The sequence below is a fragment of the Humulus lupulus genome, chromosome 9, assembly GCF_963169125.1.
Source record: "Humulus lupulus chromosome 9, drHumLupu1.1, whole genome shotgun sequence".
NCBI classification, from domain to species: domain Eukaryota; kingdom Viridiplantae; phylum Streptophyta; class Magnoliopsida; order Rosales; family Cannabaceae; genus Humulus; species Humulus lupulus.
This window is the reverse complement of record NC_084801.1, coordinates 31515170-31532329: the sequence shown is the minus strand read 5'-3', so window position 1 is coordinate 31532329 and position 17160 is coordinate 31515170. Positions and strand designations below refer to the sequence as shown.

The 17160-nt window shown below is 37.0% G+C and overlaps 1 protein-coding gene and 2 long non-coding RNA genes across 5 annotated transcripts; all 3 read left to right on the top strand.

Annotated features, from left to right (window-relative positions):
- Positions 1 to 5690: 5690 nt before the first annotated feature.
- LOC133800981 (uncharacterized) lies at positions 5691 to 7761 on the top strand. Of its 3 annotated transcripts, none has more exons than XR_009876683.1 (3): positions 5691 to 6309; positions 7131 to 7186; positions 7458 to 7761. It is a non-coding gene; the product is annotated as an uncharacterized LOC133800981 (long non-coding RNA). The 3 variants fall into 3 exon arrangements; XR_009876684.1 differs by having other exon boundaries at positions 7394 to 7761; XR_009876682.1 differs by having other exon boundaries at positions 5706 to 5958; positions 7394 to 7761.
- Positions 7762 to 7809: 48 nt separating this feature from the next.
- On the top strand, positions 7810 to 9994 carry LOC133799583 (protein MOR1-like). The gene is made up of 10 exons (XM_062237584.1): positions 7810 to 7962; positions 8008 to 8061; positions 8163 to 8227; positions 8310 to 8392; positions 8543 to 8550; positions 8609 to 8686; positions 8813 to 8926; positions 9134 to 9253; positions 9682 to 9784; positions 9939 to 9994. Exons 1-10 carry the CDS (start codon positions 7810 to 7812, stop codon positions 9992 to 9994), a joined length of 834 nt encoding a protein of 277 aa, XP_062093568.1.
- A 2555-nt stretch (positions 9995 to 12549) lies between these two features.
- Positions 12550 to 14600, top strand: LOC133801241 (uncharacterized). Its single transcript, XR_009876791.1, has 3 exons — positions 12550 to 13086; positions 13765 to 14194; positions 14370 to 14600. It is a non-coding gene; the product is annotated as an uncharacterized LOC133801241 (long non-coding RNA).
- Positions 14601 to 17160: the final 2560 nt, after the last annotated feature.

The window sequence follows — 17160 nt, the reverse complement described above, 5'->3', positions numbered from 1 at the left end:
CAGCGTACCCCCATGGGGTCCAGCAGCATTGTCAACTACATACTCATCAACGTGAGTAGAAACTGAAAACTTGCGTGTTATGGAATCCGAGGGTTTTTTCAGAGGTGGGCCGAGCGTTGAGTGAACCATGATGGGAGGTTGGAGCTCGACCATAGTGGACGCCCCGACCTGAGGAGTCGGCTCCACAGCTGAGCTCATGGCAGCCGGAGCTGGTGGAGGAGGTGTCTTTTCAGTCCTCTTAAGGACCTTGGCGGGACGCTCAGACTAATTCTCCAAGAACGTGAAACTAATTCTCCGTTTAGTCGAGCTAGTTTGTAGACTCCATCTCTAATGATAGATTCAATTTCATAGGGTGCTTCCCAATTAGGCCCGAGCATGCCTGCTGATGTGTCTTGTGTGACCAAAAACACTCTTCTGAGCACCAAGTCTCCCAATCCAAAGTGTTTGTCTCGAACCCTCTCATTCAAGCACCTTGTGGTGCGTTGTTGATACATGACATTCTTAAGCTGATCTTCGTCTCGCTTTTCTTCTATTTAGGTCTAAGGATAATGAGAATAGCATGTATCCAGTCAAGGTTCTAGTTGTCACTCGATAATCCCATAATACTTGTGGTAATTCTCCAGGTCATTTTCTATTGGCCTCTTTGAGTCATTTCTGTTAGGAATAGTTTCTAGTACACAACAGAAATTGCGGTAATGGTAGTATTGTATACAACAAATTTTTTCCATATAAACAAATTTATATGAGGATCCTTTAATATGTAATATGTTAGTCAATATATTATGTATATGAAAAATAATACAAAATGATTTACCTCTGGCAGCCATCAAGAATCCTTGAATCTTTACGTATATATTTCGATCCTCCTATCCTCGCTAGAGTACTCACACCTAAATCTTCCAAGACGTTCTCTACACCTCATGATGTGGGTGAGCACATTGAGAACAAGAATCAATATTTGTGAATCAAAAGTATTCTCAACACATGAGACTTTTGGTTATAGGCAAGAGAGAAGGGTTTTTATTTTGTGTGAAAAAGATGATAGTTTTTCTTCTCTGTGTAAAAGACTTGTTTTGATTCTATTTACAATCATATAGAATATATAGTCATTATTATCATAATAATAATAAAATTGATCATCTTTAATAATAATAATGATGATGATTAAAGACAAATTCTTACATTCTATTTTAAAACCCTTTTTTTTAAAAAATTATTAATTAATTAAATAAAATAAAAAATCAATAACTGATCACCAGTAGTAGTGTTACATGCATAGGGCAGTCCAAGAAGCCCAATGCGTGTGGCACTCTCCCTTAAAAATGGGATTTGATTTTTTTCATGTATTTTTATTTAAATTTGTTGATAATTATAAATTCAAATAAGGTATCATCATTTTAATGAAAAGATTACAAATTAAAGTTTAAAATTCAAAATTCAAAATTCAAAGTTTGAATTTCCATTTTCATCTTATTATTAATTAAATAAATATAATAATCAAAACAAATTTTGACTATCCATATTTATCATTTCATGCTTAAATAAAATTATTGATTAAAATAAATTTCTTTTATTTCTACACAATTTCGAAAATTGCACAAATACAATAATAATTTGTGCAACTTCAATTATCACATAATGTCATATTTATCTCGAAGAATAAATATTCTCTCATCAAATAGCCCATTCATACTTACTTTGAATAGTGCTGATAGAGTGGCGTCGGGGACCTATGGACCAATAATTCGACGCTCTAATAAATAAAATATTATTAACCAAAACTCTCTGATTCAATGATCATATTTATTAATCTCATGATTATTCCACTTTAAATATGAGACTGCACTCTTGAGAATTACAGACATATATTTACAGAGTACTTTATTGTAACCATAAAGTATACATTGATATAATCATTTCATACAAATTAATCCTCTATTGATGATTCATAATTAAGTGGGAATAAAATTAATGTTTTACCCTTTTTAATTATATCTTCATTCCTAGTTTACCATTGACTTGACTATTAAAGGTTAATTCATAATTTGATTATGAATTTGACGTCAATAATCTTTTCAGTTCCAAAATCCAACCCAATAGGGAACCACCATTCAATCTATAAAAAGGTATAAATTCCATATCTATTCTTACACCCAAATTTCGAGACCTGAGATTGTGAGATCGAAAGCTGGACTCGTCAGGTGTGAGCTCGAGATATCTAACACGCATGTTCGTGGCCCATATGTCAAACCCTCGAATCAAGATGGTAACCTGGAATACATTTAACCTCGAAGTTCTTTCTAAATTCAAAAGAACACAACATCGGGGTATATCTGTTGTCGGGTGTCTTCGGATCAAGTAGCCCAAGCTTAAAAAGAGTACAAGCTCGGAATGTAACAGTCTCGATGGTATCTACCTGCTCCGAGCTGGTCTTGGAGTAAGGCGGCTAGTTCGTAACTTATCAATAAACCTTGACCAACATGACGCTGGATGCTGACCTCGAAAGATTTAATGAGTCATCTGATATATCCCGCTTATACATTTAAAGATATTTATTAAAGTAACATCCCAACATTAAAGGGATATTAACAAGTCTGTTATTCGCCCCCTGGTCTTAAGGGGACGTTTCCTTGTATATAGGAGTTACAATATTTAATATCATTATTTTAATTAATAAGCAGAAGTATCTTCCCAAAATACGTGGGAATGAACTCTAAAAACTCTCTATAAATAGAGAGTTCATGAACATTAGTAAAGGACGGATCTTTTGATATACTGAGAGAAATTCTAGAGAATTCATCCCTAAAGGATTTCCAGAAGACTCCAAGTCTTAATAAAATAGAGTCATGGACTAGGCTGAGTTAACTGCTAAACCACGTAAAATTCTTGTTGTTCTACCATATTATTCAGCTGCACCATAGTTCTTATTGTTTAATTGCTCTACATTTTAAGATGACAAAAAATGGTGTCAACAGTTTGGTGCTTTCACTGAGAGCCTTAAGCAGTACAATCCCTGATTAGCTATGGTCGCAAATGATCAGAATATTCCTGAAGAAAACTATCCATGACACCCTGGGAAGCAGCCAATGATGAATCCAGAACTAGAAGAAAGAAGTGAGTCCTCCGATTCTCGAGGACCTCCGGCACCTCTGACTCCCAGGGACGATGAGGACATGTATTATAATCCCGAGCAGTATGTCCCCATTGTGGAGCTCAAAAATCGACAGTTAAGAAAACAGTTGGCTGAGGCCAAAAAGAGGAACGAGGAGCTGGCTAGGATAGCTGCGGAGGCGCAGGCGGCTCAGCCTCAACCTCCGCCTGAGAACCAAGCTCCACCTCCGCGGGACGTTCATGTTCCTCCCAGGAGGCCTCGTGGGCGACCTCGCAAAAATGCTGCCACAAGAAGAACGGAGCAACCTCCACCACCAGCAGAACAACCTGCTATCTCGAGGCCCCAAAGAAACACCCGGGCTAGAGCTCCGGTTAACTCAACTGCTGAGGTACCAGCTGAAACTGGGAATAACTGAGCCCCTGTAGAGGCTCGGACTCAGAATCCTGGTAATAGGCAGAATGTTACTGAGCCGGCACAGGAAAACTCGGGACCATCCAGACCTCGAAATGGGTGGCAACCACCGTCACCCATACAGTTCCCTCCATCGCCAATAAGATATCCCTCACCGCCTCGGAGGAACACACAACCGACTCAGGGTGATAGGGAAAGGCGAGCTAGACGGAAGCAGGGGAATGGAGAAGTGGCTAGAGAACGGAGAGGTGCCCAGCCTACGAGAAGCCAATTGTCTCGGTCTCGCACTGTAGAGACGAGGCAGCCTAAAAGGAATCCATCTCGAAACAATCATGCGACGAGCCTCACCAGCGACGACTCAGGGGACACCAGATCAGTCAGTATGTATGATCAAGAACATAGAAATACTGGGAGCCCAAGAAACCACCCTGACTTGCGGGAACACCTGAATCAGAATCAGGGTAGTCGTAATCCCTCAAATCCAGATCTGAGAGATCGCCTAAATGGGCACAAGGATCCCCTGCGAAGGCGCGAGCCTGGAATTGTGATCAATGATAACCAATTTCAGGCGAGACCCCCTGTGGACCCAGTTCAGGATATAATTGATAAACTGGAAAGAGCATTTAGGCTCTTACAGAATGAGCGAGGTCGGAGCCGGGATGAAGATTCCAATGGAGCTCGAACCATTCGCTCTCCACATTTCCAACACTCTGTTTCCTCAAGGGTTTCGGATTCCTCATGTCCCACCTTTGATAGAAAATTTGACTTGTATAGTCATTTGAGTACATTTAACACTATAATGAGAGCAAGTAATGTGGGTTACGAGCTCAGTTGAATGTTATTTCCAGCATCGCTGACAGTACCAACGAAAAAATGTTTCGAAAAATATAAGAGACATTCAATCACTTCTTGGGATCAGTTGTCGAAAGATTTCAAGAAGTAGTTTAGAGCCATGATCGGGGTAAGACCCGAGGCATTGGCCCTGACCAATGTCTGGCAACAACTAAATGAAATGCTGAAAAGCTACCTCACAAGGTTCAATCTGGATGTTGCCCGAGCATGGGATGTAGACGACAGCGGTCATTTAATGGCTGTCCGAGTTGGGGTAATGCCGGGAAGTCCCCTCTGGGAAGATATGGAGAGGAAGCCTGCAAGGTCAATAACCGAGTTTAATAGGCGAGCTCAGAGGTTTGTCAATGTAGAAGAGGCGAGGTCAACACTAAATATGACCTCTCAGCCCATAACTACAACGACAAACATAAACTCTGCCTCGACCTTGGCAGACCCATCAGCCTCGAAACCCCCTGCAGAAAACCCTTCGAAAAGGAAGACGAATGAAGGAAGTAACCCCGAGGAAAAATGGGGAAAGAAGAAGAAAGGGGAAAGGTATTTCTTTGTGTACAAGGTGTACACCGAGCTCAATGAGTCTCGAGAGAATATTTACCTGGCTAATGAAAACTAGGTCCCTTTCAGGCAACCAGACCCCATGAGAAATCAAAAGTCCAAGAGAGACTCCAGTAAATACTGTCGATTTCACAAAGATACTGGGCACACTACTGATGAATGCAGGCAACTGAAGGACAAGATTGAAGGACTGATCTCAAGAGGATACTTTAGGCAGTATGTCAGGAACCAGAATAATTATTAGCCTTCTACCAGCCAGAGGACAGCTGCACTACTGCCTGCTCAAAACAACAATTCCCGGGCTAGGGAAGAAGAGAGACCCCCTTCGATTGATGGAGAAAATATGGTAACCATCTCGGGCGGGCCTCACCTCCCAGGATCGAGCAAGAACGCCCAGAAGTGATACATGAACGAGTTGAAAACTGGGGATGGTCCCCTTATGAACCCCAACCCAGAGCTCCAAAGTACCAAAAGGTTGAATCTCAGCCTATAACCTTTACTGAGGACGATGTGTCCCATGTTAAGTTTCCTCACAATGACCCACTGGTCATCACTCTCCAGCTCACGAACAAGAGGGTTCACCGAGGTCTCATTGATAATGGGAGCTCAGTGAACATTCTCTATAAGGCACTACACCAAATACCCCATTCCATAACATATAAATATAAGTTTATTAAAAAAGTGTTATACTATCTAATGTAAAAATAAAAGCGGTAAATAATAAATAGTTAAAAAAAAGGCGGGTTACGAAATTGTTATACTTCCCTTTTCCCTCTTCCTGTTATATTCTCTAGACCTAAACCCAAAGCTCTCATTTTCTTTCCTCTAATCTAAAAACCCTGTCTCTAAGCAGGTCTCCTCACTCACTCTTCCCCGATCCCTCTCCTTCTCTCTCTCTCTCCTGCTCCCTCAACTACGACGGCGAGGGGATATACGAGGCTTCAACCACGGTGGAGGTCGACGGGGCTGACAGAGGCTCAGCGGGACTGCCGGAGGCTCGACGACGTGGACTCAGAGACTCGTTGGTGCAGGTAAAGATCTCTCTCTCTCTCTCGTTCTGTTGGTGGGTGAAAGATTAATATTAATATATAATAATAATATTACACGATTCAAAAATGACGGAGATCACATGCGAGTGCGACAATGTCCCACATTCTAAATACCAGTGCCAAGCTCTACTTTGCCCCCAGAGCCCATCTCTTTACCTCTTCTTCTAGCTTTGCTCGTAACCCTTTTCTCCAAATCCCTTCTTCCATTCCAAAGCCCCTTTCTCCTCTCATTTCTAGGGTCTCTCTTTCTTTTAAAGCTTCCAATCCCACCATGGGAGACTCTGCCGACGCTGGAATGGACGCTGTCTAGAGACGCCTTATGTTTGAGGACGAGTGTGTTTCTGATTACCCTTTTTCCCATTTCTTCTTCTTTTTTGTTTTTCTTCTGGTGTGCTTTGTTTGGTTGCTTGGATTTTTAATAGGAAAAATTGTATTATTGATTTTTTGGGTTATATACTTCGTGGGTTTATTAATTTTTTGTTCTTCATTGTTTTATTTCAATTGTTGTACTTTGTTTGTTTAATGTTCTTCTTCTTCTTTTTTTTTTCACTGTTGAGGTATCGAAGTATATATATCATGGGGCTTAATTTTCTTCCTTAATATTGCTTCATTACCATGATTTGTTTTATGTTGTGTTTGCTTTATTTTTTTTTGGTGCTACAACATTGCTATTATCAGTATCCCCTTTAAAATTTCAGCCAACCGAGCTGAACAATTTTTGTGGTTAGAAAGCATCAAGATATTGATTTTAAATCTTATATCTACAGATATGTATTGTGTTTATTTGTTTTTGGACAGAAAAGTGAATTACTGGATTTTTTTTTCATTGCTTTGATCTCTTATTGTTCTTGATATTATAATATTCCTTTTCTTGCTCTCGTTGGCTGTTCAAAGTATGAGAAAATGAAAACTTGGGTTTCATTTCTTTGTTGTTTGTTTTTGGTAAGAAATGAAAATTCAGTGACTGAGGTGATACTTTAATTGAGTATTAACTATAATCAAATGAGTTGAGGTCTATTTTTAGCCAAATATTCATGTGGTTTTGAGATTGGAGAACATTCAAAATCTGAATGCAAATTTTGCGTTTAGATCTACATATCTTTCTTTGTGTTGTACTGGAGCTGATTATGTTTCTTCATGTGAACTTTCTATAGATGCATTCTAGTGGATAAGAACGACCGGGTTGTTGGTCATGATACAAAATATAATTGTAAGTAAAATTTGATCTGCACAATTCTTTTTGGGTATTATGTCATGTCTTTATGGTACTTTGCATTTTGCATACTCCAAGGCTTCCTATCCTTCCTAAATCTTATACCCTCTTTTGATTTTGGATACCTTCACGTTATGGAAATGAACTGTTTATTAATGTTTTGGGCATTCTACTACATTTTCAAATCATATACTTTGTAAATAGATCATGTTCATTCTGTTGGATCAGCTGGACCTCTGTGGTTTGCTAATGCTTTTGTACCCTGTAGGTCACTTGATGGAAAAGATTGAAAAGGAAAATTTGCTGCATAGGGCTTTCAGTGTGTTTTTGTTCAACTCGAAATACGAGTTGCTTCTTTAGGTATTGCTTACAATATTTGAGGGACATCAAGCTATATGATTTGCCAATTAGGTACCCGAACCTTAGATCTTGTGGGAGCAAACAATAGACCTGACTATTTGAACTGCCCTCCTAGGTGCTTACATTTATAGTAATAAGTGTCATGTGAAGAACCAAGTCAAGATCTAGATCTATTAGGAGGGCATAAATTGAATAATTGTGTCATATTCTATTTCCCATTTTAGTTTTCTATATTCCTAAAATTTCATGCACTCATGACCATGTCTACATATCTTTTCTTTGTGGGAAATGTTTCTTGTACTTCTTTATCTAATCTGCATGTTTGGTTTGATAGTGAGTTTGGAGCAAAAGTTGTGCCTCCAAAGAGGATATTAAAGATGTTGCCTGAGCTATTTGACCATCAAGATCAAAATGTTCGTGGATCTTCTAAAGGACTTACTCTTGGGCTTTGTCGATAGATTGGAAAGGACCCTGTAAAATCAATATTATTTGAGAAAATGAGGGACACAATGGTATGATAACTTCTTACATGTACGGCTTTGCGTATGGAATTTTTTGTTGCTCCCTGATCCTTGGAAGTAATGACTTATTTATTATTTTTTATTTTTTGAAGAAAAGAGAATTGGAAGCCGAGCTGGTGAATGTAACAGGGGCAGCTAGGCCATGTCACAAAATAAGGTGAAAATTCATTTTTTCATTAGCTGTTTGATCTGCTTGCTGTTTTTATTTTTCTTAACCTAGTTGGTATTGATGTCTTCAGGTCTGAGCAAGACAAGGAGCCAGAAAAGGAGGTTGTATCTGAAGTTGTGGGTGCTGGCCCATCTGAGGAATCTACATCTGATGGTGTGTAATACGCATAGTCTATTAGATTATTCTTTTTCTTGGTTGATATTAAATGACGACAAGTAGGTGTTCTATCAGCGGGTATCAAGTGGTTACCATTGTAGGAGTTTGACACTTTAGTGTTATATTTTATTAGTTTTTTTACTGCAGAGATGTTGGTTATTTAGCTCTCCTGTTTATGCATAGTTTAACATATTTTAATTGTCTGCTCCTCAGGAAATAGATGAGTATGAGCTCGTTGATCCGGTTGATATATTGGCTCCTTTAAAGAAGTCTGGATTTTGGGATGGAGTGGTCAGTCTTCTTTCTTCTCTCCGTCAAACTATTTCAGTTTTTTTTGTTGTTGTACTGATTCAATTTAGGAATATTTGGTTTTGATGTTCCTATACTGCTATCAACATCTTGTGCCTTATGTCACAGAAAGCAACCAAGTGGTCAGAACGGAAAGAGGCTGATGCAGAGCTAACCAAGCTTGCTTCAACAAAAAGAATAGCACCCGGTGATTTCTCAGAAATCTATCGGACACTAAAAAAGGTACATTGTCTTTTTATGTTTGGGTATTTCGTTTGCATCGTTTATACCTCTATCTATTGCCAAGGATCTTTTTAATATTGCATAGTTAAGTGTTCAATCTGCTCCATTAAGTTTTAACTTCATGCTTTATATTCTTACTTCTGTTATAAGTTTATACTTGCTTTTTTAGTTGATAAATAAAAATCATTTAATTCTTTTTCTGTACAGCTCATAACAGATGTTAATATCGCTGTAGCAGTTGAGGCAATTCAAGCTATTGGCAATCTTGCTCGGGGTTTAAGAACTAATTTCTCTGCAAGTTCACGCTTCCTATTGTCAGTTTTGCTGGTATGTTCATTTTTTGCTAGCTAAAAAAATAATATTATATCAACTTAAAATGAAAATAGGCTGTTTGAATGTAACCAAGCTGTTCAAGTGTTCATTTAATTTTTGCCAGTTACTTACAACTGAGGATGGTGGTATTTTTTTTTTTGGATTTTGACTTGTACATTCATTTTTCTTATTAATAAAAGTGTAATTAGTCATACGAGTAGATTCTTTTTTAGAAGTTCAAATGATGTTGATCGTAGCTTTGATTTGTATATAAAGTGATTTTTTTATTCAATTTTACTTTTAATATATATTTTGATCTGGTTTATCTCAGATTTTTCTTAGAAATAATTTAATAAAGATTGAAGAAGGGATATTGGCTTATTGAATTTATCTAACTCCTTTGATTTATCTCTCTCTCTCTCTCTTATTTTTTTTTTATAAAGGAAAAATTGAAAGAGAAAAAACCTGCCTCTACTGATGCACTAAATCAAAGTCTTCAGGAAATGCATACAGCTGGGTGCTTAAGTCTAGCTGACATTGTGGAAGGCAAGTATATCTTTATCCTACGTTGTAGTTCTTTAATTCAGAATATAGTATTGTCATAGGATTCCTTACTATGTTTTTGGTTTAAGTTTTTTTTTTATTAGAGATTAGATGACATAAATTCTTTGCATTTGAGTATTTGTAATCGCTTTGATAGGTGGTAATTTTGATTTTGCCCAAACTGTAATGGATGTTGTCTATTGCCGATATTAAGACAGCTGTAAAAAATAAAGTTCCTCTTGTACGGTCATCAACTCTTAACTGGGTAACATTCTGTATTGAAACAAGTAACAAGGCTGTTATTTTAAAGGTGCACAAGGACTATGTGCCTATCCTTAGGGAGGTAAGTGCATTTATGTTTGTAGTTGTAATATATTTCATATTTTTCAACAATTAGTTGAGTAAAGTGTGCTAAACATTGCTTATTTCCATTTATTTTAGAAGACAGCTTCAGTACTGGTTTTGATGAGTTTAGAGCACTAATTCATGGTTTGGTGCTCTTACTTTCTAATTTGTATTCTAGAAGACAAAGGGAAATAAAAAAATAATGGTGCAACCTATTTTGACCATGGATTATCCTGTTCATGGTGTTTCATGGACTCTCTTATCTATATTATAGTTTCTTACTTTTTCACAGTGCCTCAATGATGGGACTCAAGATGTGAGGGATGCAGCCTTTTCAGCTTTGGCAGCGATAGCTAAGGTATCGTTTTATTTATTTATCAATTTTGTGCTTTTGCTGCTTAATTCTGAATTTTGATTATTGATGGTATGGATTTGTTTCTTCTTTGCCCATTTTATTTAGTTGGTTGGTATGAGACTCTTAGAGCGGTCACTTGAGAAACTTGATGATGTTAGAAGAAATAAGCTTTCTGAAATGATTTCAGGTTCTGAAGGTGGCACATCCACCAATACAAGCTCAGGTTTCTAATATCTTTATAGCATCAGTTCTTATATCACTAATTTGTTCAACATTCTTGTGAGTTTTTATAACCTTGTGTGCATACTTATTGTTGTGTGAGCAGCAGTCCAAGCTTCTGGTGCAACCGCATCCTCTCATGAGGTGAGTTATTTCTTATATAATGGATTTATGGAAGTTAAAGAACAATGCTATGTTGAGAGGTTGCATGTAATGTTGCTATGTTACACCACTGCGAGCCCATTTCTGCGTGCCTTTGACCCAATGCGACTTCCATTCGCGAGCAAACACTGTTAATGACCATATTACCTTATGAGATCTGAGGGCTTTTGAATATCTAAGTTTGTTATTCTCTGTTTTATAATGCTTTATTTGCTTTATCACCTGTTAATAGATTAGAGGAAGAATTATTTAAAGATTACCTTTATTGTTAATCTGTTTTATAATGCATGTGTTTGAACACTACTTGACAATGCCTTTGATGCTTTTGTATCAAGTAACTTGAACCTGGTTGCAGTGCATTCTTGTTTACATTGGATTTTATTTTGTCGATATCTATTTTGGCCCATCTTTGCTTCCTAGATTATGAACTTTTCTTTTTGGCCTGATGATGATATTTGTCCTCTGTTTTTGCTAGTCTACTTAGTTTTGTTTCCTCAACTGAAATATATGAGTACTGCCTTGTTTTTGTTTCTCAGGCAAGTAAAAAAGCCTTGGATCCAGTTGCTCCAGTTTATAATTACTGCCCTGTATCAGTGTCTAACATATTAACTTCAACATGCCAAAATGAGGTTAGCTATCTCCATTTTCAACGTTCAAGTCTAGCGCTAATCCATATTGCATTTTTTTTTTCTATTTTTGGGTATAAGCTTATATATTAAGCTCTTTGAGGGCTCATTTTAACTAAAATCTTAACTGGAACTTGTTCACTTTCTTTTAGTTTTTCATAAATTTTAGGTAGCATAATATCTCTATTTTTTTTAATTCCATTTGCAGCTTAAAAGTCATCCTGCTTTCTCTGAATTGTTAGCCCAATATTAATAGAGCGGTTATAGGTATTAAATTCATTTTTGTTGTAAATCAAAGTATATTGATTCATGATACCATTATTGAACTTCTAAAAAATCTTTGGAGCTTATTTGTTTAATGGTCATTAACTACATGAGGTGTTCCTCTTATTTAGTATTTTAATTTATATTAGACTGAGCATAAACTTCTTAGTTGCATGAGTGATCTTTTTGAAAGAATTTTTAAGTTATGATAGGTTTCTTACATTTTGTGGTGTATCTCTCTGTTTAGAGATAGAGCTCATCTCTTAAATTAACAAAATTTTCCTTTAGATTAGATTGTATTAGTGTTGATAATCCAAAAGTCTATTAGTAAAAGCTTTGTCTTAATTTTTTATTGCTTTGTTTGTCTTTATTTTGTTATTTTATTTTATCTTGTCTATAATTCTTTGGTTGTGTAGTTCCCTCAAGCCTTGTTCACTTATATGACCCATCCTTTGGTGCCATAGTTGCATCTCATTTTCTTGAACTTTAATAGCATCAGCTTCAGCAATAGATACAGTTTACCCATCTAACACATACAATCCATTTACTTTATTCCATTTCATAACTAGCAGTGAGCCTTTAGTAATCTTTATGATGCCAGGTTGTACTGTTATGGTTCATCTCCATGGCTGCCAGATTATTGTTTAGCCGTATCCATACATAGATATATATACATAATTTTAGACCTTATGTTATAAGCTACTGCATTCATACATATATATTTGGATATAATTTTAGACCTTATGTTATAAGCTACTGCATTCATACATATAACTGAATTCATACTTATATAGGTATGTCTCTGTGGTTTGCTTTAGAGGACTTGTAAAATGTTTTTTGATTTCTTATGGAGGACATGTCGATTTTTTTTTAAAGTGCTTTCTTTCTGTATAAATTGGCTGCGTTTTATTTTCCTGTTACTAGCACAAGTTCTCTGTTTTGTATGCATGATTCTATGAGCTAATTCTAGAATTTCCTATATGTATTGAATCTTATTCAAAGTATTGTATTGTAATGTTTATTGGTTTGAAACTTTGTTTGTTTATTTGTTCCATGGCTTAAACACAAACCTTTTCTCAAGCAGAATTTGATAGCTTTCATCAAGTTTGGTGAGGACTGCATACTTTTCTGGGGTGTAAATGATCACAGTGAAAATGGTGTTGAAAAAAAACTTCTGGGTTATTTTTGTTCTACTCCTTTTAGGATTTGTAGCTAATTTGCACACTGCAAAACGCGCTCCTCGGCCTAGGCCTCGCCAGATTCTCTTGGATACAGATGATTTCTTTGCTCTGCTCTACCTCTTAAAGCTTAACAGATCAGAGTTTGAGTTAGAGGTAATTTAAGTCTTCTTTTGGTAACAATAATCTTTTCAGTCTTCACGATTTTTCTATTACAAAGTTGAATATAGTATATCCAACTCAATTTTAGGCACTTAAAGGTTGGACAGCACCACAAATATGAAAAAGTACATCTTTTTTCCCTTTCTATATTGATTCAATGAGTAAATTACGAGTAGATTATTTCATATTGACAGTTACGTATTTTAATCCTTGATAACAAGTCATTGAGTTTTCTTTCTTTTCTTTTTTTTTATTTCTCTTTTTCTTTTCTTCTGGTATTGATGATGATAAGTAGTCAAATAAAAAAATCATGCCTTTTTCTGGACCTTAATCTCTCAAATATTTGGTCCTACTAATATTTATGTATATATGGTCAAAGGATAAAAGAACTCTTGGCCTTAGGACCATAATGTCGGATCAAATAATTCAATGCTGGAAGTTAACTTGGTCCTAGTGTTTTACCAATTACTATAATAACATCTTTTACTTTTAAAAGCTTCTTGCTTTGCTTTTTCTGACTTTAGCTCCCAAAGTCTCCAATTTGTTGAGCTCTCTTAATTCTCATTAAAAAATCTCTCTCCTCAAAAGCTAATTTATTTTCGAACCATATATAGTACATAACCAACTTACAACATAGTGACACATAAGAATTTTCTTTTTCTTTTTTATTAGGGTGTGACTATCAACACAAAAGCCTGGACTGATGCTAGACATTCTGTGAATCAAATCTATGACATCCTTTACATGATGGGGCGCGATGATATCGCTGTTAGAGTTGGCGGCGAAGGTGGAATACTAAAAGATGGTACCATTCTTCCTAATGTTGGTGGATATCTTCCCATAATAGAACAGGCATGAGCTCATTGATTGCCTTCTACATGTTTGATTTTTGTTTTTCCTCATAAAAAAACTTAGTACATTGCCATAACATGTATATCATACAATCTCAGTTAAAATCCACTCTAATTTGTGTTTAGTTTATGTATGTCAGGGTGTTACAACCACTGGGGGATGTAGATATAGACAAGCTATCCCAGTAGGTATTGGAGGTTGTCTGGATGTTGATACAAATTTTGGCATTAGAAAAGCTTTTCTTCCTCAGGTATATATAAACTTTTATTTCCACTGATTTGTTATGCTTATTCTATGTATGATAAAAGAGATGTTTGCTTGAGTTGAGTTGAGTTGCTTATTTAAATTTTATATGCATATAGGTGGAAACTAGATTAAGTCTTATGTTCTTAATAATAAAAGGACTTTTTTTTTACAATGTGCAGGTATATTGAGATGATTTCTTTGGAGCAATTCTTGAGAACATTTGTAGTTGAGGCCTTTAGAATGGAAGAATGTATTTCACTAATTTTTGTATACATTTCTTGTTTTGTATTTAGTGATAAAGGAATCTTAATTAGGCATAAATTATGTTGTAATATGATTTCTTAAGCCTAGACTAGTAGACAAAATATTGTAATTACATTTGAGTAATTAATAAAAATCTATTTATGTTACCTTATTTGGCTTCAACTTTCATATTTGTTTTCCTAGTTTTGTGTAAGTAAAAAAAGATTATGTTTCTCTAAGCTAATATAACATATGTGTTATACTAAAGTGTAGTATAACACAAAAAGTGTGTTATACTAAAGTGTAGCATAACACAAAAAATGTGTTATACTAAAGTGTAGCATAACACAAAAAATGTGTTATACTGAAGTGTAGGATAACACAAAAAAAGTTTTATACTAAAGTATAGCATAACACAAAAAATGTGTTATACTAAAGTGTAGTATAACACAAAAAAAGTGTTATATAATCGACTATAAATAACATAATTAAACACTTATCTATATATTAAAATAACACAGAAATTGTGTTATCGTTGACAGTACAATAACACATCTGTATAACACTAATAAAGTGTTATGTAAAGTACCCTGACCTACGATAACATAGTCGGTCTTAACACATCAGAAAGTGTTATCGTATGTTTTGATAACACATTTTTGGTGTTATTAAAAGCATTTTTTTTTGTAGTGAGGCCACCTTAGAAAAGATGGGACCCACGCTTCGTGGCCTAAACGCTTGTGCAACGACGCTGTACGGTTTTTCAGGAGAAGGGATTTCCTGTATGGGATCCATTGAACTCCTTGTGACCTTGGGAGACTACCCAGTCTCAACAACCAAGATGATGGAGTTTGTAGTAGTGGACCTACCATCGCCCTACAATGTGCTGCTCAGGAGACCCGCCCTGGTAGGGCTGGGGGTAGTCTCGTCTATAAGGCATTTGGCCATCAAGTTCCCGACTTCTAGTGGCATTGGGACGCTGAAGGGAGACTAGTTAGCCGGAAGGGAATGCTATAGCATTTCCATAACAGGAAAGAAGCAGGCGAGCGCACAAGCGCGCGTCATTATTCAAACTAAGGAAGGGACAATCTTGGAGATAGATGAAGAAATCGATCCAAGAGTGTTAGAAAGATCCAATCTCGAACCATTAGAAGAGCTTGAAGAAATCAGGCTCGAAGAATCAAACCCCCCAAAAATGGTAAAGGTCGGGAAAAACCTCCACGAAGAAACCAAATAGCAATTAATTTGCTTTTTGAAGAAGAACCAGGATGTCTTCGCATGGTCACATTCGGACATGATAGGGATAAGTCCAAATGTAGTGAGCCATGCGTTAAATATTAACAAAAGCTTCCCGCCGAAGTAGCAAAAGCGAAGACTGCTGGATGACGATAGACAGAAGGCCCTCAAAGAGGAAGTCGATAGGTTAAAAGCAAACTGATTCATCAGGGATGATTTTTACTCCGATTGGGTAGCCAACCCAGTACTGGTCCCGAAGCCTAACGGGACGTGGTGAACCTTTATTGATTACTCGGACCTCAATAAGGCCTATCCTAAGGACTGCTTCCCTTTACCATGGATCGATAAGCTCGTGGATGCCACGGTAGGGCATGGACTCATGTCATTCATGGATGCCTATTCTAGATATAACCAGATTGCCATGCATGCCCCCGACCAAGAGCATACAAGCTTCATAACTGACAAAGGGTTGTATTGTTATAACGTCATGCCATTCGGGCTCAAAAATGTTGGAGCCGCTTACCAGCGGCTCATGAACATGATGTTCTCCGAACAAATAGGGAATAACATGGAAGTTCATGTTGATGATATGTTACTTAAATCTCAACTTAACAATAACCATGTGGATGATCTCGAAGAGTGCTTTGCCGTGTTACAGAGATATAACATGAAACTTAACCCTCAGAAGTGCTCTTTCGAAGTGTCTTCAGGAAAATTCCTGGGTTTCATTGTAAATGCTCGAGGATTAGAAGCTAATCCAGACAAAATCTAGGCTGTGATTGATATGCCTTCACCTCGGAAACATAAGGATGTCCAAAGTTTGATTGGCAGGATGGCAGCATTAAGTAGATTTATCTCAAAATCTATAGACTGTTGTCTTCCATTTTTCAACCTTTTGAGGGGAGGCAAGAAATTCGAATGGACGGAGGAGTGCGAGTTGTCCTTTCAAGAGCTCAAGAAGTACCTCGCAGAACCCCCCATCTTGTCAAAACCCATTATGGGAGAATTTTTGTACCTGTACCTTGCTATGACCAAGCACGCCATAAGCGCGGTACTTGTGCGGGAAGAAGAAAAAGTGCAAAGGCCCATGTATTAGGTCAGTAAAAGATTACTGGGGGCAGAATAAAGATATCCCTTGATGGAGAAGTTAGCTCTCAGCCTAATACACTCACCTCGAAAGCTCTGACCCTATTTTCAGGCGCACCCCATTCATGTACTTACTGATCAACCCCTAAGACAAGTCTTGTCCAAGCCAAAAGCTTCAGGTCGACTAATCATCCAAGGACGACCATTAGGGGGCAAGCCTTGGCAGACTTCATAGTGGAGTGTACGGGCGTGGCCAGCGATGAAGTTATAACCCATGCCTGCGAGCTGTGGAAACTTTATGTTAAAGCGGTCTTCTAATGAAAATGGATCGGGAGCAGGAGTAATTTTGATCACCCCTGCAGGAGGCCGATTTCACTATGCCTTAAGATTTGACTTTGACGCGTC